Genomic DNA, 21,161 nt, shown 5'->3' on the forward strand with positions numbered 1-21,161 from the left:
GTTCTCCAAAAAAGGTTTATAAAGAAGGTTAAATAGGCTCGGTGCCTGTAGCTTAGGCGGCTAAGGCACCAGCCACATACACCTGAGCTGTCAGCTTCGAATCCAGCCCAGGCCCGCCAAACAACAATGACAACTACAGCCAAAAAATAGCTGGGCATTGTGGCAGGCTCCTGTAGTCCCAGCTGCTTGGGAGGCTGAGGCAAGAAAATCGCTTAATCCCAGGAGTTGGAGATTGCTGTGAGCTGTGATGTCACCGCACTCTACCCAGGGTGACAGCTTGAGGCTGTGTCTCAAAAAAAAAAAAAAAAAAAAAGGTTAAATAAAGTCTTTTGCTGTCTCAGGATTTCTGAGAACTTGGGAGCTGTCTCATGATTTTACTGACTAGACTTATGTTTTCATCCCTGAATATATCCACTGATCTATATACCCATTCCCTTTCCTGATACTCAGTGCTTCCTGAGTTTTGATCCCACTGGGGGCTCTTCCAGGTTTGTCAGGTTTGTACAGTAGGCCCATATGAGCGTTCTGCATCCACAGGTTCAATTAACCATGATCGAAAATCAGACAAAAAAAATACTAAAAATTTTTTTTAAATATAGTCAAAAAACTGTTTACATGGCTTCTACATCATATTAAGTATTATGAATAATCTACAGATGATTTAAAGTTTATAGGAAGTTTTGCCTAGGTTATATACAAATACTATGTCATTTTGTATATATAAAGGATGACTTGAGCATCCATGGATTTGGGTTTCTGTGGGGTCCCTAGAACAATCTCCCATGGATACCAAGGAATGCCTGTACACTTATCATAAGTATCTTCCTGGTAAAGTGCTTGTCAGTCACTTGGCATATAGCTATCCCAGCTCTGCTTACTAATTTACCACTCTGTTCTCTTTTCTTTCTTTTTTTTTTTTTTTTTGAGACAGTCTCACTTTATCGCCCTTGGTAGAGTGCTATGCCATCACAGCTCACAGCAACCTCTAGCTCTTTTTTTTTTTTTCCAGTTTTTGGCCAGGGCTGGGTTTGAACCCACAACCTCCGGCATATGGGGCTGGCGCCCTACCCTTTGAGCCACAGGCGCCGCCCAACCTCTAGCTCTTGAGCTTAGGCTATTCTCTTGCCACAGCCTCCCGAGTAGCTAGGGCTACAAGCACCTACTGCAACGCCCGGCTATTTTTTGTTGCAGTTTGGCCGGGACCGGTTTGAACCTGCCACTCTCAGTATAGTAGGCCGGCACCCTACTCACAGAGCCAGAGGCACTGCCCCTCTTTTCATTTTTCAAAAAAAACTATTGAACTCTTTAAATACAGTCAGAAAAAATACTTTACATAATTATAAATGGAGAATTGTGCCACTTATCAAAAATTGAAAGTAGCAGCTAGGCATGGTGGCTCACACCTGTAATCTTAGCACTCCTTGAGGCCTAGGTGGGTGGTTTGCCTGAGCTTTCAAGAGTTCAAGACAAGCCTGAGCCAGATCCAGAGCTCATCTCCAAAAATATCCAGGCATGTGGTAAGTGCCCGTAGTCTCAGCTACTTGGGAGGCTGAGGCAAGAGAATTGCTTGAGTCCAATAGTTTGAGGTTGCTGTAAGCTGTGACGTCACAGTACTCTACCAAGAGGGCGATAAAATGAGACGCTGTCTCAAAAATAAAGAAAGGTAACGTTGCTTACACCTATAATCCGAGCACTCTGGAAGGCCGAGGCACATGAATTGCCTGAACTCAGGAGTTTGAGACCTGAGCAAGAGCGAAACCCCATCTCTAAAAAGTAGCCAGGTGTTATGGCCAGCACTCTAGTCTCAGCTACTTGGGAAGCTGAAGCAAGAGGATCACTTGAGCCCAAGAGTTTGAGATTGCTGTGAGCTATGATGCCATGGCATTATATCAACAGTGATAAATAAAACTCTTGTCTCAACTAGGCACCTGTGGCTCAAGCGGCTAAGACGCCAGTCACATACAACTGAGCTGGCGAGTTCGAATCCAGCCCGGGCCCACCAAACAACAATGACAGCTACAACCAAAAAAAAAAATAGCTGGGCATTGTGGCAGGCGCCTGTAGTCCCAGCTACTTGGGAAGGGGAGGCATAAGAATCGATTGAGCCCAGGAGTTGGGAGGTTGCTACGAGCTATGATGGCACAGCACTCTATCCAGGGCAACAGCTTGAGGCTCTGTCTCAAAAAAAATAAATAAATAAAAATAAAGGTGATGTAAACACCATTATTAGATTGTAGCAGATCTAAAGGAAGCCAAATATAACTCTATGATAGAATATTTAGAGCCACATCTGGGTTCCACCTAAAATCATCTTTTGCATTGTATACTTTCTGAAAGCTTATACTGTACATATTCTGTATGCATTACATAACTGACAGCTAACCTTGGATTCAGTAACAATAATGATATAATGTATAACAATTTTTTTTTTTTTTTTTTTTTGAGACAGAGCCTCAAGCTGTCGCCCTGGTTAGAGTGCCATGGCATCACAGCTCACACAACCTCCAACTTCTGGGCTTACGCAAGTCTCCTGCCTCTGGCTCCCAAGTAGCTGGGACTACAGGTGCCCACCACAACACCCGGCTATTTTTTGGTTGCAGCCATCATTGTTTGGCGGGCCAGGGCTAGATTCGAACCCGCCAGCTCAGGTGTATGTGGCTGGTACCTTAGCCGCTTGAGCCACAAGCACCGAGCCTGTGTATAACAAATTTTTAATCAACAGTCATTTCGGTTTTTTGGGGTTTTTTTGTTGTTGTTTTGGTTTTGGTTTTTTGAGACTAGAGTCTCACTTTGGCACCCTGGATAAAGTGCCCTGGCATCATACCTCACAGCAACCTCAAACTCCCAAGCAATCCTTTGCCTCCCAAGTAGCTGGAACTATGGGAGCCCGCCATGAGGCCCAGCTACTTTTTCTACACTTGCTCAGGCTCGTTTCAGTTCTTTTTTTTTTTTTTTTTTGTAGAGATAGAGTCTCACTTTATGGCCCTCGGTAGAGTGCCGTGGCCTCACACAGCTCACAGCAACCTCCAACTCCTGGGCTTAAGCGATTCTCCTGCCTCAGCCTCCTGAGTAGTTGGGACTACAGGCACCTGCCACAACGCCCGGCTATTTTTTTTTGTTGCAGTTTGGCCGGGGCCAGGTTTGAAACCGCCACCCTTGGTATATGGGGCCAGTGCCCTACCGACTGAGCCACAGGCGCCGCCCCATAATAATGGCAAATACTTATATAGTAGTTATTATGAGCTAGTCACTATTTTAAACACTTTATGTACATTAACTCTTATTTATTTGTTTATTTATTGATTGATTGATTGAGTCTTTTTTTTTTTTTCACCCAGGCTGGAGTATAGTGATGTGGTCATAGCTCACTGCCTCCTTGAACTCCTGACCTCAAGTGATTCTCCTGCTTTCTCCTTCCTAAGTGCTGGGATTACAGTTGTGAGCCACCACACCTGGCCCACATTACTCTCTTTATTTTATTTTAAAGTTTTATTTTTTTATCTAGAGATGGGGTCTTACTCTGTTACCCAGGCTGGAATGCAGTGGTGCAATCATAACTCACTGAAGCCTCAAACGCCTTGGCTCAAGTAACCCTGCCTCAGTATGCTACCATGCCTGGCTACTTCTTGTTCTTTTTTTTTTTTTTTTTCTTTTTTTTGATAGAAACAGGGTCTCACCGTGTTGCCTGAGTTGTTCGGAAACTCCTGGGCTCAAGAATCCTCCTGTCTTATCCTCCCAAAGTGCTGGGATTATAGGCATGAGTTGCTCACTGCACCTGGCCCACTCTTCTGATTCTCAAAAGAACAGTTATAAATAAAAAGATCAAAGAGAGGTTAAGAAAAGTGCTGGAGTCAAGGCATTCTATCTTCAGAGTAAACCCTTACCTAGGAGGTGTACTGTTTCTCTAAATACAGAAGACAGACCCACATATAACTTGATACCTTGATATTTCTTGTAGTTGCTGAAAGAAATTTCCAGGCAATTTAAGAAGTTACCAGTACTAATATTGTACCTAAAAAGATTGTCAGGTGACCCGAAGCCTCCTTATAGATAAAAATCAGAAACGTTGCAAAGAAATCCACTTTTATCTTTAGGACCCTAATAAAGTATTGCCTTAATCTGATTTATTAACTAAAAGAGATGGAAATGGTTCAATGCCTGTAGCTCAGCAGCTAGGGCACCAGCCACATACACCAGAACTGGTGGGTTTGAATCCAGCCCCGGCCTGCCAAACAACAACAACAACTACAACCAAAAAATAGCCGGGTGTTGTGGTGGGGGCCTGTAGTCCCAGCTACTTGGGAGGCTGAGGCAAGAGAATCACTTAAGCCCAAGAGTTGGATGTTGCTGTGAGCTGTGATGCCACCAGCACTCTACCCAGGGCGACAGCTTGAGACTCTGTCTCAGAAAAAAGAGAGAGATAGAAATGGTAGAGAAAGAGTAAGTTTATTCTTTACTGATTATATCTTAATGAAAAAATACATTTTAAATTAACTTAATGTGTGTAACATAGATTTTACTTTCAGCACTATTTTCTTACTTAATAAAAAACCTACATCATTTCCAAGTAGGAGTGCCTATATATTTTTGTGAGAATTTTGAGGATGCTAGGCCTTGATAATAATGTGTATTGAGTATGGTAATGTGTACTGCACCTGGAGTTTTATTGTAAAGAGTACAGATAATTAAAAATTCCCATATTACAGGTGGGGTGGCTCACTCCTGTAATCCCAGCACTCTGGGAGGCTGAGGCGGATAGATTGCCTGAGTTCACGGGTTGGAGACCAGCTTGTGCAAGAGGGAGACCTCGTCTCTAAATATAGCCACGCGTTGTGGCGAGCACCTGTACTCCCAGCTACTTGGGAGGCTGAGGCAAGAGAATCACTTGAGCCCAAGAGTTTGAGGTTGCTGTGAGCTATTACTCCCTAGCACTCTACCAAGGGCAACAAAGTGAAATTCTGTCTCAAAAAAAAAAAAAATTTCCCTTGTTAACTGAAGAACTGAGGTATGTTTTTTTTTTTTTTTTTTTTTTGTGGTTTTTGGCCGGGGCTGGGTTTGAACCCGCCACCTCCGGCATATGGGACCGGCGCCCTACTCACTGAGCCACAGGCGCCGCCCAGAACTGAGGTATGTTTTAACAAAAATTTGGGAAAGAACATTTGATGTCACAATATTAATTTAATGTGTCATAAGAATTTTAGCATAGTGGTTCTAAAACTTTTTAATATCAAGACCCCTTTAAATGCTTAAATTATTCAGGACCCCAAAGAACTTTTGTGTAGGTTATGTCAAGTATATAGAGAAAATCTGGCTTCATACATATATGAAACTGGAAAAGGAATGATTTTTTTTTTTTTTTTGAGACAGTCTCACTATGTTGTCCTCAGTAGAGTGCCGTGGCTTCACAGCTGACAGCAACCTCAAACTCTTGGGCTTGCCTTAGCCTCCCAAGTAGCTGGGACTACAGGGGCCTGCTACAGTGCCCAGGTATTTTGTTGTTGTTATTGTTGTTGTAGTTGTTCTTTAGCAGGCCCTGGCTGGGTTTGAACCTGCCAGCCCATGTGTATGTGGCGGGCACTCTAGCCACTGAGTTACAGTGAGCCAGAATGATAATTTATACATGTGAAAACATTTCATTATACTGTATCAAAGAGTTAAACATGTTAACATCACCACTGATCTCATCAGAAATATCTTGCATAAGTAGAGAAGCTTTTGCATTCACAATGGTACATGTAAGTGTTTCAGAATTTTAATTTTTTGCATGAAAGCTCAAATTTTTTATTAGTACCAGGTTTGTTATTTTCCTTGTGACAGGTTTGGATCATTCATTACTGAGCAAAGTGTGTGTCAGATACTCAAGTCTGTTCAAATGGCTAGTTTAGCTTGCTACTCAAATACTTGCACAGGTGTTTTCCCTTGAGATAAACATACTTCCATGTGCACACAGAATCAGGTTGTGTATATTTCTTTATGTAGAATATTGAAATGACATACTCAAGGGCTGAGATTTCATAATAGTAATCATTTTTACTACATCAAGGGTATTCTTAAGTGGAATTTTTTTTTTTTTTTTTTTTGAGACAGAGTCCCAACTTTTTCGCCCTGGGTAGAATGCCTTGGCATCATAGCTCACAGCAACCTCTAATTCTTGGGCTCAAGCAATTCTCTTGCCTCAGCCTCCCCAGTAGCTGGGACTACAGGAGCCCCCCACAACACCCAGCTATTTTTTGGTTGTAGTGTCATTGTTGTGTGGTAGGCCTGGATTTCTACCCCCCAGCTCCAGTGTATGTAGCTGGCACCCTAGCTGCTGATCTACAGGCACTGAGCCTTAAGTGGAACTTTTTTTTCTATATATGTGTGGTAGTGAAGAAGTACAGTTAGGTGCCACTGCCTTGGTTTATACTAAGTTATTAGCAGATGTAACTACCATTATTTTTGCATCATCAGTGAGAGCTAATAAAAAACGTCTTACTGGGTGGCACCTGTGGCTCAAAGGAGTAGGGCACCGGTCCCATATGCCGGACGTGGAAGGTTTAAAACCAGCCTCGGCCAAAAACTGCAAAAAAAAACAAAAAACTTATTAACCTGAAAGCAAACATTTCTCACCAAAATCAATGAAGGAATACATATACTTTCTATATAGTGACTTTGCATAGTATATTTTCTTGGGGTAGACAAATACAGCGGGATCCTCATTTGCTATCACATATGTATTCTTATTAGTAACCAGAAGCTGGCTCGGCACCTGTAGCTCAGTGGCTAAGGTGCCAGCCATATACACCAGAGCTGGCGGGTTTGAATCCAGCCCAGGCCTGCCAAACAACAAAACAACAACAACAAAAATAGCCAGGCACTGTGGCAGGCGCCTATACTCCCGGCTAGTTGGAAGGCTGAGGCAAGAGACTCTCTTAAGCCCAAGAGTTTGAGGTTGCTGTGAGCTGTGACACCATGGCACTCTACCCAAGGCAACAGCTTGAGACTCTGTCTCTAAAAAAAAAAAAAAAACCAGAAGCTATAAAATGTGGAGAGCCTTTCTTATGTAGGTATTTATCCTGAGTTCATAAGGGAAGCCAGAATTATAGTGTAGAATTACCAGGTTTTTTGCTTTATCGAACTATTCAAGAGTAGCTAACATTTAGAGAATTCAACTGCCTTGATTTTAAAACTTACTACAAAGCTGCAGTAATCAAAACAGCATGGTACTTGCATAAGGATAGATAGATTATTCTGAAGCAGAGTTGGTTTCAGAAATATATCCTTTGCATTTATAGTCATTTGATTTTTTTGACAAGGGTGTAAAGATAATTCAATGAAGAAATATTATAGTATTTTCAGTAAATGATGGTGAGATGACTAGATACCCACATGTAGAAGAAATAAAGTTGGGCTGGTCCTCATAGTATACATAAAAGTTAAAAATGTGTTATATATTTAAATGGAAGAGCTAAAACTGAAACTCTTAAAGAAGCAGTAGAGTAAATCTTATGACCTTGGGCTGGACAGAAACCTTAAAGTAGATATGACACGAAAGGCACAAGAAAATAGATAAATTGGACTTCTTTAAAATTAGAAACTTTAGTGCTTCAGTGGACACTATCAGGAAATGAAAAGACATTGCACAGAATGGGAGGAAATATTTGCAAGTCATGTGATAATGGACTTGTATCTACAATATAAGAACTCTTTCTTTTGAGATAGTCTTAGGCTGTTGCTCTGGGTAGAGTACTGTGGTGTCACATCAACCTCCAACTCTTGAGCTTAAGCGATTCTCTTGCCTCAGTCTCTCAAGTAGCTGGGACTACAGGCGCCTGCCACATGCCTAGCTTTTTTTTTTTTTTTTTTTTTTTTTTTCCGGCAGTTGTCATTGTTTTAGGTGACCCAGGCCAGGTTCAAACCCACCAGCCTGAGTGTATGTTGCCGGAGACCTACCCACTGAGCTACGAGTGCCACCCTAGAATATAAGAACTCTTACAACTGAACAGTAAAGCGATAACTTTATTACAGAATGGGCAGAGGATCTGAATAGGCATTTCTCTAAAAAAGATTGAAGAATTATCAATAATCTTCATGAAATGAAGCTCAGTATCATTATCCATCAGGGAAAAGCAAAACTATGGTGAGATACTAATACATCCGTGAGATGCCTATAAGCAAAAAGAAAGATAACAAATGTTGACCAACGGTTCGGCGCCTGTAGCTCAGCAGCTAGGGCACCAGCCACATACACCAGAACTGGCGGATTTGAATCCAGCCCGGGCCAGCCAAACAACAATGACAACTACAACCAAAAAATAGTCAGGTGTTGTGGTGGGCACCTGTAGTCCCAGCTATTCAGGAGGCTGAGGCAAGAGAATGGCTTAACCTCAAGAGTTTGAGGTTGCTGCAAGCTATGATGCCACGGCAGTCTACCCCGGGCAACAGCTTGAGACTGTCTCACAAAAAAAAAAAAAAAGTGTCGGCCAACAAATAGAAAAGTTATAGCCTTCATGCAGTCTTGTTAAGAATGTAAAAGGGTACAGTCAATTTGGAAAACAGCTGGAGATTCCTGCAAATGCTAAACAGAGTTACCATCTGACCACCATTTTCTCTCCTAGGTATATACCTAAAAGATATATATCCATACATAAAGTTACATACAAATGTTTATGGTGGCATTATTCATTTAAAAAATGCAGAAACCCAAGTGTCCAGCAGCTGATGAATGGATAGGTAAAATGTAATATGTGAAATATTCACGGCCAGGCATGGTGGCTCACAGCTGTAATCCTAGCACTGTGGGAGGCTGAGGTGGGTGGATCTCTTTAGTTCAGGAGTTGGCGACCAACCTGAGCAAGAACAAAACCCCATCTCCAGCAAAACAGCTAGGCGTTGTGGTGAATGCCTGTAGTCCCAGCTACTAAGGAGGCTGAGGCAAGAAGGTCACTTAAGCCCAGGAGTGCGAGGTTGCTGCAAGCTATGGGTGACAAAATGAAACTGTCAAAAAAGAATATAGTGTTGATACATGCTACAACATAGATGAACCTTGGATACATATTAAGTGAAAGAGGCAGATAGAAAGGCTACATTTTTTTTTTATGTGATTCCATTTCTATAAATTGCCCAAAATAGACAATCCATAGAGATGGAAATTCCATTGGCAGATGTCTAGGACTGGGGAGCAAGCAGGGGTAGATGGAGAATGATTGCTGAAGGGCATAGACTCTTTTGGGAGAGGAAAATGTTCCACAATTAGATTGTGGTGATAATTGCAAAATTATGAATATACTAAAAACCAAAACATTGTATACTTTAAATGGGTGAATTGTATGTGAATTCTATCTCAATAAAGCTGTTTATAAAAAAATGATGAGAACTAATAGCTGTGACATTGCCAGGGAGGCACTTACCTTAATTTTGGAATTTCTATCAGGAAAAAAATCGTACATATCCTGAGTAAATACTGAAGTATATTCCTGTTTTGCTGGTGTAAAAAGATAGTGACTAAATTATCTACTCTTTTCAGAAAGGAGAAGATGAATATGCCAATGTTGATGCCATCGTTGTATCAGTGGGTGTTGATGAAGAAATTGTTTATGCCAAATCAACTGCCTTACAGGTGAGAGGTTTACAACCATTTTTAACCCTTTGAGTTATTAAATCATCTACTGCACTGTTCAGTATAGTAGCACCATTAAAAATTCATTTCCTGGGCGGCGCCTGTGGCTCAGCGGGTAGGGCGCCGGCCCCATATGCCGAGGGTGGTGGGTTCAAACCCGGCCCCGGCCAAACTGCAACAAAAAAATAGCCGGGCGTTGTGGTGGGCGCCTGTAATCCCAGCTACTTGGGAGGCTGAGGCAAGAGAATCACCTAAGCCCAGGAGTTGGAGGTTGCTGTGAGCTGTGTGAGGCCACGGCACTCTACCAAGGGCAATAAAGTGAGACTCTGTCTCTACAAAAAAAAAAAAAAAATTCATTTCCTAAGTCCCACCAGCTGGGTTTAAGGTAATCAGGAGTGGCTACTGGCGGATAGAGAATATTTCTGTCATTGCAGGAAGTGCAGTTGGATTAGCACTTATTTAGGACATAGGAAAGTATATTAATCAATATGGATTTAACTGCATATAACAGAAATAACTAGATAATAGTGGGTTAAATAAAATGTCTTTTCTTATATATTAGAGCCTCCATAGTTGACCACGTCCTTAAGTGAACCCAATTTTCATAGACCACACAGGCACCACATGTACATTATCAGTACAATAGGCCTGGTTCCCTATGTTGACCAGTTTGTTACAGTCCCTTGGATGGTCAACTTACAAAGGTTCTACTGTATAGTCTTCAGGGACCCAGGCTTTCTGAATAATAAACAAAAATGGCTGCTAGAACTCCCAATTGTTTCATCTATATTTCAAGCAAAAAGAAAAAGGGAAGAAGTGAAAGATCTTTTTTTTTTTTTGCAGTTTTTGGCCAGGGCTGGGCTTGAACCCACCACCTTCGGCATATGGGGCCGGTGCCCTACTCCTTTGAGCCACAGGCGCCGCCCTGAAAGATCTTTTTTTTAAGAAAACATGTTTGAAATCCTACATAATACTTCCACTTAAGACTTCTTGGCCAGGCTTAGTGCCCATTGATCAGTGGTTAGGGCACCGGCCACATTTGCCAAAGCTGGCAGGTTCAAACCTGGCCCAGGCCTGCTAAACAACAACAACTGCAACAACAACAAAAAAAAATAGCCAGGCATTATGACAGGAACTTGTAGTCCCAGCTACTTGGGAGGCTGAGGCAAGAGAATCTATTAAGCGTAGGAGTTTGAGGTAGCTGTCAGCTGTGACACCAGCACTCTACTGATACAGACTCTTAGTATAGAAAGGCTCTCAAAAAAAGAAAGAAAAGACTTCCTGGCCATACTTAGTGTCAAGAAAGGATGAGAAGTAAAATTTTTATGATTGGTAATGTGTCCAACTAAAAATCCAAAGCCTTTGGGAGAAGAGAGAAATGAATAATTGGTGGGCCACCAGCAATTTTTGCAGAGGTATAATGCATAGTTCCCTGAGGTTATTACTCTATCCCTTGTTTTGTTTTGTTTTGTTTTTTAATGTAATTCTCTTGTACTTAACAGTTTCTATAAATACAAATTGTCCAAATGATTTGATGGGTTTTATTATGGAATCTGCTTCTATATGCTTGAACTATAATATACTGACCATGTACCTATTATCTTGTTCTAATAAATTGTTAACTGGCCAATTTTCATTTTATTTGTATCCACATCCAGGTTCTTCCACCCCATATTATCTTGAACTTAATCATGAGTATATTAATTTTTTTAATCTGTAATACTGTTGTCACTCTTGTCTTTTTCCGTAGACATGGCTCTTTGGTTATGAACTTACTGATACCATCATGGTCTTCTGTGATGACAAAATCATCTTTATGGCTAGCAAGAAAAAAGTGGAGTTCTTGAAACAGATTGCCAATACTAAGGGCAATGAGAATGCTAATGGAGCCCCTGCTATCACACTGCTAATACGAGAAAAGGTCAGGATTAATAAAGAATGTGTTATAAATGTGAAAAAAATAAAAGCACTGAATAGAAATGCCTCATAGGAATTTAAAAGAATGCAAGAGAGAAGTTGTACCTTTTTTTTTTTTTTTTAATCAACAGAAATTCTTAGCAAAAATGAATGTGCTGGGCTGGACACAGTGGCCCATGTCTATAATCCTAGCACTCTGGGAGGCTGAGGCAGGTAGATTGTCCTCAACTCACAGGTTCAAGACCAGCCTGAGCAAGAGCAAGACCCTGTCTCTAAAAATAGCCAGATGTTGTGGCAGGTACCTATAGTCCCAGCTACTTGGGGGACGGAGGCTAGAGAATCACTTGAGGTTGGAGGTTGCTGTGAGCAGTGACACCACAGCACTCTACCAAGGGTCACAAAGTGAGACTGTCTCAAAAAAAAAAAAATGAAAATAAAAAATAAATGAATGTGTTGCCGCGAAGTGACACTCAGTGCACACGATCAGATGGGCAGGATGGAGGTGGAACAGGTGGGTCAGCCAAAGACCAGAGCTAGTGATTACTGGGACCTGCTTATAGGCTGGAGCGTACAGGCCCAATACAAAATACAAAAATAAATTCTGTGCTTCAGCTATCCCTGGGAAGAAAAGAATTTAATAACTTTATTAGTTTTGCAGCAAAACAAATGGGCTATAAAATTCTGGTAAATACTGATTTTATCTGGGTTTTTGTTTGTTTTTATAGAGACAAGAGTCTCATTTTATCGCCCTCGGTAGAGTGCCGTGGCATCACACAGCTCACAGCAACCTCCAACTCCTGGGCTTAGGCAATTCTCTTGCCTCAGCTTCCCAAATAGCTGGGACTACAGGCGCCCGCCACAACACCCAGCTATTTTTTGTTGTTGTTGCAGTTTTTGGCCAGGGCCGGGTTTGAACCTGCCACCCTCGGTATAAAGACTCTCGGTTTGTTTTCTGAGTACCTTCAGCATAACTTTAAATATCCTTCTTGAAACTCAGATGTACCTCATTTCCAGGTTTGTTTTGTTTTGTTTTTTTGAAACAGAGTCTCACTTTGGCGCCCCCAGTAGAGACACCTTTTTATGGTGTCATAGTTCACAGCAACCTCAAACTCTTAGGCTCAAGCGATTCTCTTGCCTCAGCCTCCTAGGTAGCTGTGAATACAGGCACCTGCTACAACACATGGCTATTTTTTTTTTTATTAGAAATGGGATCTTGCTCTATCTTAGGCTAGTCTCAAACTCATGAGTTCAGGTGATCTGCCATCACACACAGCCTTCTCTTTTCCAGTTTTCATCAAATTGTCATACTGCCTACCCAACATAAGGATTTTTTATCAGAATATTGTTTGCCAATGTGTTTAAATTTCTAAGCTGTTCTGAAGAAAAAGAGTAGCCTTAATAACTTAACAGCACTTTCACTTGACTATATAAAAATATTTTTTAAAAATTGTGCTAATTCCTGTAATGGCTGCTTCCTGGAAGGCTGTGTCACGTGGAACCTCTTAGCCTTAACATCCGTTCTGGAACTCCAGAAAAGGAAAAATTTCAAGTCCGATAGAATTATTATATATATAAACCATTTCTTTGGAACCTTCAGCCCTCAAGATCCCAGCATCATGCCTACAGTATCAATACAATTGATCTTAGTCCTCACTTCACTGCTGTTGGTGTTGCCTGTTGTTGAAGCAGTGGAGGCTAGAGATGCCATCGCTCTGTTACTGGGTGTAGTTCTAAGCATCACAGGCATCTGTGCTTGCTTGGGGATATATACTCAAAAGAGAAATGGACAGACGTGACTTTGAAGGATTTCCTGAATCAAACCTTGCCATAAAAACCTTTGTGCTGGGTGGCGCCTGTGGCTCAGTCGGTAAGGCGCCAGCCCCATGTACTGAGGGTGGTGGGTTCAGACCCGGCCCTGGCCAAATTGCAACCAAAAAATAGCCGGGCGTTGTGGCGGGCGCCTGTAGTCCCAGCTGCTCGGGTGGCTGAGGCAAGAGAATCGCTTAAGCCCAGAAGTTGGAGGTTGCTGTGAGCTGTGTGAGGCCACGGCACTCTACCGAGGGCCATAAAGTGAGACTCTGTCTCTACAAAAAAAAAAATACCTTTGTGCTGTTGAGACTAAACATGAACTTTGGTGTCTGAAAGTTTCCAAGAAACAGTAAATGGGAGAGTTTGATATACTTGTTTCCCTTAAAATGGGAACAAATTGATACATAAATGGGAAAAAAATGTTTTCTTTACAAGTTATGCACTAAATATTTCAGCCTATACTTTTATATGTGCTAGTTAGAAAGGGGGTCAAGGAAGTGAGATGGTTAAAATTTACATCAGTAATTCATAGTTTTAGGATTTTCAAAGCACGTGAGACAGGAAGAAGGAAGCTTTTGCCCAAAATCCAAGGAAATCTCCACTGTTAAGTTACAGTCGCTGCCTCCTGAATTTTTGAGAAGTGTTTTCTCCTTATTTTTATTATATTTTTGTTTTATCACTCAAGTTAATATGCTATTTAGATATCACATAGCCAAACATTGAAACATTTATCTCTGGGTAAAAAACATTTAGAAAGATGCATTCAGTATATCTAATATTGAAATAGAAAAAAGATGGCGGTGCCTGTGGCTCAAGGAGTAGGGCACCGGTCCCATATGCTGGAGGTGGCGGGTTCAAACCCAGCCCCGGCCAAGAAAAAAAAAAAAAGAAATAGAAAAAAGATTTAATGTAAAAACATTTTTAATGTAAAAATCCTTTATATTAACATTGAAATAGAGAAGAGATCTAATTTGAAAAAGAAATAAACTTTATATTAATTAACTGATTAACATCTCTATGATGAGAAATACTATATTAAATATAAGCCCATTGTGTTGTAAAAAAAAAAAAAATTATGCTGAGTTTTGGTATGTTTCAATTTGTCCTAAATAAGTAGATGGGGATGGAGGGAGAATATATTCTTTCCACAGTTTAATATTCCTTTTTGCCTGTTAGTAGTAGAATATTTATGTCTTAATTCTAAAACTAATAAACAGACTCCTCCCCCTTTCTTTTCCTGTGCCACTGATAGAATGAAAGTAATAAGAGCAGCTTTGACAAAATGATTGAAGCCATTAAAGAAAGCAAGAATGGCAAGAAGATCGGAGTATTCAGCAAAGACAAATTCCCTGGAGAGTTCATGAAGAGTTGGAATGACTGCCTCAACAAAGAGGGCTTTGACAAAGTAAGACTACTGGAAAGTAGCAAATTGGGAGAAGACAGAAGTGTGACAGGCTTCCATACAATGTAACAAGGACATTTGTTTTATTCACATTTTTATCTCCTTTGGCTGAGCAATCTGCAAGTTTTGACTTTTCAGTCAGAAAATGGGGCACTCCAGTTTAGAGTTAGAAACTGAGAAAATCTCTTATCCAAAAAGTATTTTTATTTTTTTTTCTCCTGCATTCTTACCTGTCTTCTTTTGTCAGCTTTTACAAAAACTCCTAGAGAAGGAAGTTTACATTTTAAGTAATAACTTAATGTCTCTTAGAGCACACACCTTGACTTTGCAAAGATCTTTTTCAGATATTTAGTTGAAGAAGAGAGTATTTGAATATTTTTCATATTACTAATAAATAGTTTGCAACCAAATGTTATCACTGATAATATTCAAATTGGGAGAGATGCATTTCTTTGGCAGCTCTGTATTTGCATGATAGAAACTTATCACTTTGACTACAGATAGATATCAGTGCAGTTGTGGCATATACCATTGCTGTAAAGGAGGATGGGGAGCTAAACCTAATGAAGAAAGCAGCCAGCATTACCTCTGAGGTCTTCAACAAATTCTTCAAGGAAAGAGTCATGGAAATAGTTGATGCAGATGAGGTAAATGGAGAGGGGGGAGGGTCTCTTCACTGTTTTTGTTTTGTTTTTTGAGACCAGGTTGCATTTTGTTGCCAGCGTGGTGGTTATTATAGCTCACTGCATTTTTAAACTCATGGGCTCAAGAGATGATCCCCCTGCTTCAGCCTCCCAGGTAGCTGGGACTACAGGCATATTCCACCATATCTAGCTAAATTTTTTTATATTTTGTGGAGATGGGGATCTTGCTGTTTTGCTCAGGCTTCTTTTTACAGTTTTAGTGAAGCCATATTAAGTCCCTAACCTGAACGTTTTTTTGGTGTATGTTCAGCTTCATTGGAAAGTTAAGACTTTGACACTTAAGTTAGTGGTAATTGTGTCCTCTCTCTTTCAAAATAATTGTAAACCTGCAGTATAATTTCTTGAGCTTTCATATTATTTTACTTCAGAATCCTTGGAAGAGCTATGAATCATAAATACTATTCTCCAAATTATTATCTGATGCATAAGCCATCTCATAAGACTTTTATATCGTCTTGTATGATATCAGGATATATGTTGTCTTCAAATGATAACATCCAGCACTCCTCTTGTCACCCTTTAATGTGTTATTTTATTTCTGGGTACTCTTACAGAAAGTTCGACACAGCAAACTGGCTGAGTCTGTGGAAAAGGCCATTGAAGAGAAAAAATACCTAGCTGGAGCAGACCCTTCTACTGTGGAAATGTGTTATCCTCCTATCATTCAGAGTGGTGGCAACTATAATCTCAAGTTCAGTGTGGTGAGGTAAGTATGAGGACTTCATAATATAGCAACCAGAGCCCTTTGACTTTTAGCCTGTATTCTCTTTGGTTCCAAAATTCTGAAAAGTAGGAGACAATAACCAGTAATCTGCATTCCACTTTTTTTTGTCATATTCTATGTGCATTTCTGTTTTATTTCATATAATATTTATTTCTTTCATTAGCATTTGATTGTAAGCATTTTTCCAAATGGTAGAAAAGTACAAAACATGCTTAAAAAATTAAAATGTATTAGATGAAAACAAATTCAAGCAAACAGTGTTATTAGATGCACCATTCCTCTTCTAATTTTAAAAAATACTGTAAAGAACACTATTCTTCCTGGTGAGTCTGAAGAGGCTATTTATAACCCATAATTCATGGAGTACTACTGGATAACTGACTCATCACAGCTGAGCTATTAGACTATAATGGATTCAGTTCAGTATATTCTTTAATATAACACATACCTTCTCACTGAATTTTTACCCTAGAAGTTTTGGTTATTAGTTTTTACTTCAGAGCTTTTTTTTTTTTTTTTTTAAAAGAGTCTCACTTTATTGCCCGAGTAGACTGCTATGGCATCATAGCTCACAGCAACCTCAAACTCTTGGGCTCAAGTGATCCTCTTGCCTCAACCTCCCAAGTAGCTGGCACTATAGGCACCTACCACAATGCCTGGTTATTTTTAGAAAGGAAGCCTTGCTCTTACCCAGCGTGGTCTCGAACTCCTGAGATCAAGCAGTCTACCCACCTCTGCCTCCCACAGTGCTAGGATTACAAGCATAAGCCACTGCACCCAGCCTACTCCAGAACTTTTAAAAACTTGTTTGGCTTGGCTCCCGTAGTTCAGTGGTTAGGGCACCGGCCACATACACCAGGGCTGGCAGGTTTGAACCCGGTTGGAAACTGCTAAACAACGACAACAGCAACAAAATAGCTGGGCGTTGTGGCAGGCGCCTGTGGTCCCAGCTACTTGGGACACGGAGGCAAGAGGATCACTTAAGCCCAAGAGTCTGAGGTTGCTGTGAGCAGTGGAGCTAAGGCACTCTACCAAGGGCAACATAGTGATACTCTGTCTCAAAAAAAAAACTTGTTTCTTCAAAAGAAAAGTTTAGATCCTTATTCAATCACAGCTTTGGTGTGTAAGAGGATATAATGATTGCAGATATTGTGTGCCAGAGAGACTTTGATAGTTTTGTTAATAAAATGCTTTCTTCTTTTGCTCTCTAGTGACAAGAATCATATGCATTTTGGGGCCATCACTTGCGCCATGGGTATTCGCTTCAAATCTTACTGCTCCAACCTTGTTCGTACCTTGATGGTTGACCCTTCTCAGGAAGTTCAAGAAAATTACAACTTTTTACTTCAGCTTCAAGAGGAGCTGCTAAAGGAATTAAGACATGGTGAGGTACCTTTAAAAAGGTTTGCAAATCATATTACAAAAATGTCCTTAATGCTTATGTGACTTTATATCATTGAGGTGCTCATATTAAAAATAGAGTAAGATGGGCAGTGCCCATCTCTCTTTTTTTTTTTTTTTTTTTTTTTTTTGAAACATACTCAGCCTATTCCCAGAGGCTGGACGAGTTTTATTTACACGAACTCTGGAAACATATACGTTGGGCCCAGTGACGATCGAGTGAAAATAGAACCACATCATAAGGCCGTGCTTGGGGAAGGTGACAAAGTTCAGGTGGAGAACAAAAATCAGAAAAGAAGCCACTTCATGTTAATTGCTGGGGAGCCATTAAAAGGAACCGATTGTTCAGCAAGGTCCATTCCTAATGAACACCAGGGAGGAAATATCTCAGGCCATCCTAGACTTCAGAAACAGAAGAAATGGCTTCGAAAAGGCCAAAACCAGCACAGGATACTGCCGTCAGCGCCAGGACAAGGTAGCTGAGCGGCTCTACAAGTATTCGCAGAAGCTTAAGCCTACAAAGCTCCTTCATGGTTACCAGCCGTTTGTAACTCCCGGCATCCTGTAAAGCTCAGTAACGAGACTGGATTTTACAGGTGAACTTACGAAGCATAAATTACAGTAGCGCAGCATTTTCCCTATCACAGCCAACCAGGCAAGTCCAGTCCTGACATCTTCTGCCAACCAAGCACCAGTCGGCTCAGTCGGTAGGGCACTGGCCCCATATACCGAGGGTGGCGGGTTCAAACCCAGCCCCGGCCAAACTGCAAAAAAAAAAAATAGCCGGGCGTTGTGGCGGGCGCCTGTAGTCCCAGCTACTCGGGAGGCTGAGGCAAGAGAATCGCCTAAGCCCAAGAGCTGGAGGTTGCTGTGAGCTGTGTGAGGCCACGGCACTCTACCGAGGGCCATAGGGTGAGACTCTGTCTCTACAAAAAAAAAAAAAAATAGAGTAAGATTTACTAACCCTTCCTAGCATGTAGGTCTTCAGTCTGCTTTTCTTTCAGGAATGAGTAGTCATTGTGATTTACATTGAGTTTACAAAAATCTTTCTGACTTGTTAGACCTCTATGTCCAGCCAGATCTTTATAAAATACCTTGGCCATAGTACTCTTCCTTACTCCAGGGCCTTCCTCCTTAGTTTAGAAAGTTCCCAGAACTAGTATCTCTACCAACACAATGTATAATGTTAATCTTGCATAGAATGGATAGCACGGGTACTAAGAATCCTAATATGACAATAGAACTAGTAACAACCCTACTAAGCAAGCAGTTATCTCAAAAGACAACAATTTGCTTAACTCCTCTTTTGCCTTGGAGTCTACCCTCTTAATTGGCTCAGTGGAACTTGATGTTTATCCTCTTTGAAATATTTAGTAAACCCACCCATCTTGCCTAGAGTTTCTGGGCACCATTCCTCTGTTGTATCTCTTAAATCAGTCTTAAGAAATCCTATTCAAAAAAAAAAAGAAATCCTATTCAAGGCTTGGCGTCTGTAGTTTAGCGGCTAGGGCACCAACCATGTACACCAGAGCTGGTGGGTTGAAATCCAGCCCAGGTCTGCCAAACAACAATGACAACTACAACTAAAAAATAGCTGGGTGTGTGGCAGGTGCCTGTAGTCCCAGCCACTTGGGAGGCTAAGGCAAGAAAATCTCTTAAGCCCAAGAATTTGAGGTTGCTGTGAGCTGTGGTGCCATGTCACTCTATCCAAGGTGACCTAGTGAGACTCTTCCTCAAAAAAAAAAAAAAAGAAAGGAAGGAAGAAATCCTATTGGAAATCAGCCATAGATAATTTACTGAAGATAAAATATCCCTCTGAGGCCATCCTGTTGAGACTGCTCTGACTTGACATATCTGTTATAGCCTAGATTCTGATAAATGAAGGCCAGAATCCTTCTATAAGTAATCCACCCATTTAGCAATGAAAGGAGTAGGCCCACCATAAAGGCCTGTTTTTGAAAATGTTTAATAACTTCAATGTGGTTGTGTGTGGTGGCTCATGGCTATATGTAATTCCAGCACTTTGAGAGGCTGAGGCAGGAGGATCACTTGAGGCTAGGGGTTCAAGACCCCCACCTTTACAAAAATTTTTTTAAGAAATTAGCCAGATGTGATGGCATATTACTATAGTCCCAGTTACTAGGGAAGCTGAAGCAGGAGGATCCCTGAGTTTGAGGTCGCAGGAAGGTATGGTTGTACCACTGTACTCTGGCCTGGCAACAAAGCAAGACCCTGTCTTTAGAAAAAAACAAGGAAATGACTATAACATGATACAATTTATTAATTCTTAAAGTATTTCACTTAAACCAGCTGGGGTCCCACAGTCCCCCTGGATCAGTGTTTCTCAAACAGTGTCATTAAGAATGGGTAGACTGGTTTGGTGCCTGTAGCTCAGTAGCTAGGGCGCTGGCCACATACACCAGAGTTGGTGGGTTCGAATCCAGTCTGGGCCTGCCAAACAACAACTACAACCAAAAAATAGCCGAGTGTTGTGATGGGTGCCTATAGTCCCAGCTATTCGGGAGGCTGAGGCAAAAGAATGGCTTATGCTCAAGAGTTTGAGGTTGCTATGAGCTGTGATGCCACGGCATCTACCAAGGGCAACAAAGTGAGACTCTGTCTCAAAAAAAAAGAAAAAGAATGGGTAGACTATTACATGAAAGAAAAACACAAGTATAGTCTACCAAGGAGGGGAGAGGAGGAAGGGTTACTAGCAAGATCTCAACTAATGTGTACAATGTAAGGGTGTCAACACATCCCCTGGGTAAAGGGCTCGACTACAACTTGAACTTTACATCAGAAAATAAAACTGTAACCTAAACAATTGTACCTTCATATCAATCTGAGATTTAAAAAAATATATATGTAGGTGGACTACTTTTAAAAATGAAAATATTGGCTTGGTGCCTATAGCTCAAGCAGCTAAGGTGCCAGCCACATACACCAGAGCTGGCAGGTTCAAATCCAGCCTGGGCCTGCCAAACAACAGTGACAACTACAACAAAAAAATAGCTGGGTGTTGTGGGTGCCTGTAGTCCCAGCTACTTGGGAGGCTGAGACGAGAGAATCGCTTAAGCCCAGGAGTGGGAAATTGCTATGAGCTATGATGCCATGGCACTCCACCCAGGACTTGAGGCTCTGTCTCAGAAAAAAAAAAAAGAAAGAAAGAAAATATCAGGCTGGGTACAGTGGCTCACACCTGTAAATCTTAACACTGTGGGAGGCCAAGGTGGGAGGATCACTTGAGTTCAAGATCAGCCTGACCAAGAGTGAGACCCTGTCTCCAATACCCATAACACAAAATAGAAGTTTGCCAGGTATCATGGAGTAGTCTCAACTACTTGAGAGGCTGTAGCCCAGGAGTTTGAGGTTTCCTTGAGCTAAGATGAGGCCACAGCACTCTAGCCTGGGCAACAGACACTATCTAAACAGACACTATCTAAAAAAAAAAAAAAAATGCAACTATCTAGTGCCTGACACTCTGCATTCCTTATCTTACACTTGAGAAATGCTGCTTTAGGGGAGTTAATAGATGAACAAAAATTTGATTAAATAATATTTTTGTTTTTATCTTGAAAGATACTTTCATATCTCCTTTCTGTCTTG

At 41.1% G+C, this 21,161-nt stretch overlaps 2 protein-coding genes across 2 annotated transcripts in view; both read left to right on the top strand.

Moving 5' to 3' along the window:
• The window catches only part of SUPT16H (SPT16 homolog, facilitates chromatin remodeling subunit), a 51,950-nt gene that overhangs the window by 12,524 nt on the left and 18,265 nt on the right, over positions 1 to 21,161 (top strand). The window contains exons 2-7 of the mRNA XM_053594254.1: positions 9,506 to 9,598; positions 11,349 to 11,519; positions 14,577 to 14,729; positions 15,227 to 15,373; positions 15,985 to 16,136; positions 17,366 to 17,538. Of these exons, the coding sequence (XP_053450229.1) occupies positions 9,506 to 9,598; positions 11,349 to 11,519; positions 14,577 to 14,729; positions 15,227 to 15,373; positions 15,985 to 16,136; positions 17,366 to 17,538 (889 nt within the window). The remainder of the gene's footprint in view (positions 1 to 9,505; positions 9,599 to 11,348; positions 11,520 to 14,576; positions 14,730 to 15,226; positions 15,374 to 15,984; positions 16,137 to 17,365; positions 17,539 to 21,161) is intronic.
• Positions 13,132 to 13,311, top strand: LOC128587656 (small integral membrane protein 30-like). The gene has a single exon (XM_053594046.1). It carries the CDS (start codon positions 13,132 to 13,134, stop codon positions 13,309 to 13,311), a length of 180 nt encoding a protein of 59 aa, XP_053450021.1.

Source organism: Nycticebus coucang, chromosome 6, assembly GCF_027406575.1.
Source record: "Nycticebus coucang isolate mNycCou1 chromosome 6, mNycCou1.pri, whole genome shotgun sequence".
NCBI lineage: Eukaryota > Metazoa > Chordata > Mammalia > Primates > Lorisidae > Nycticebus > Nycticebus coucang.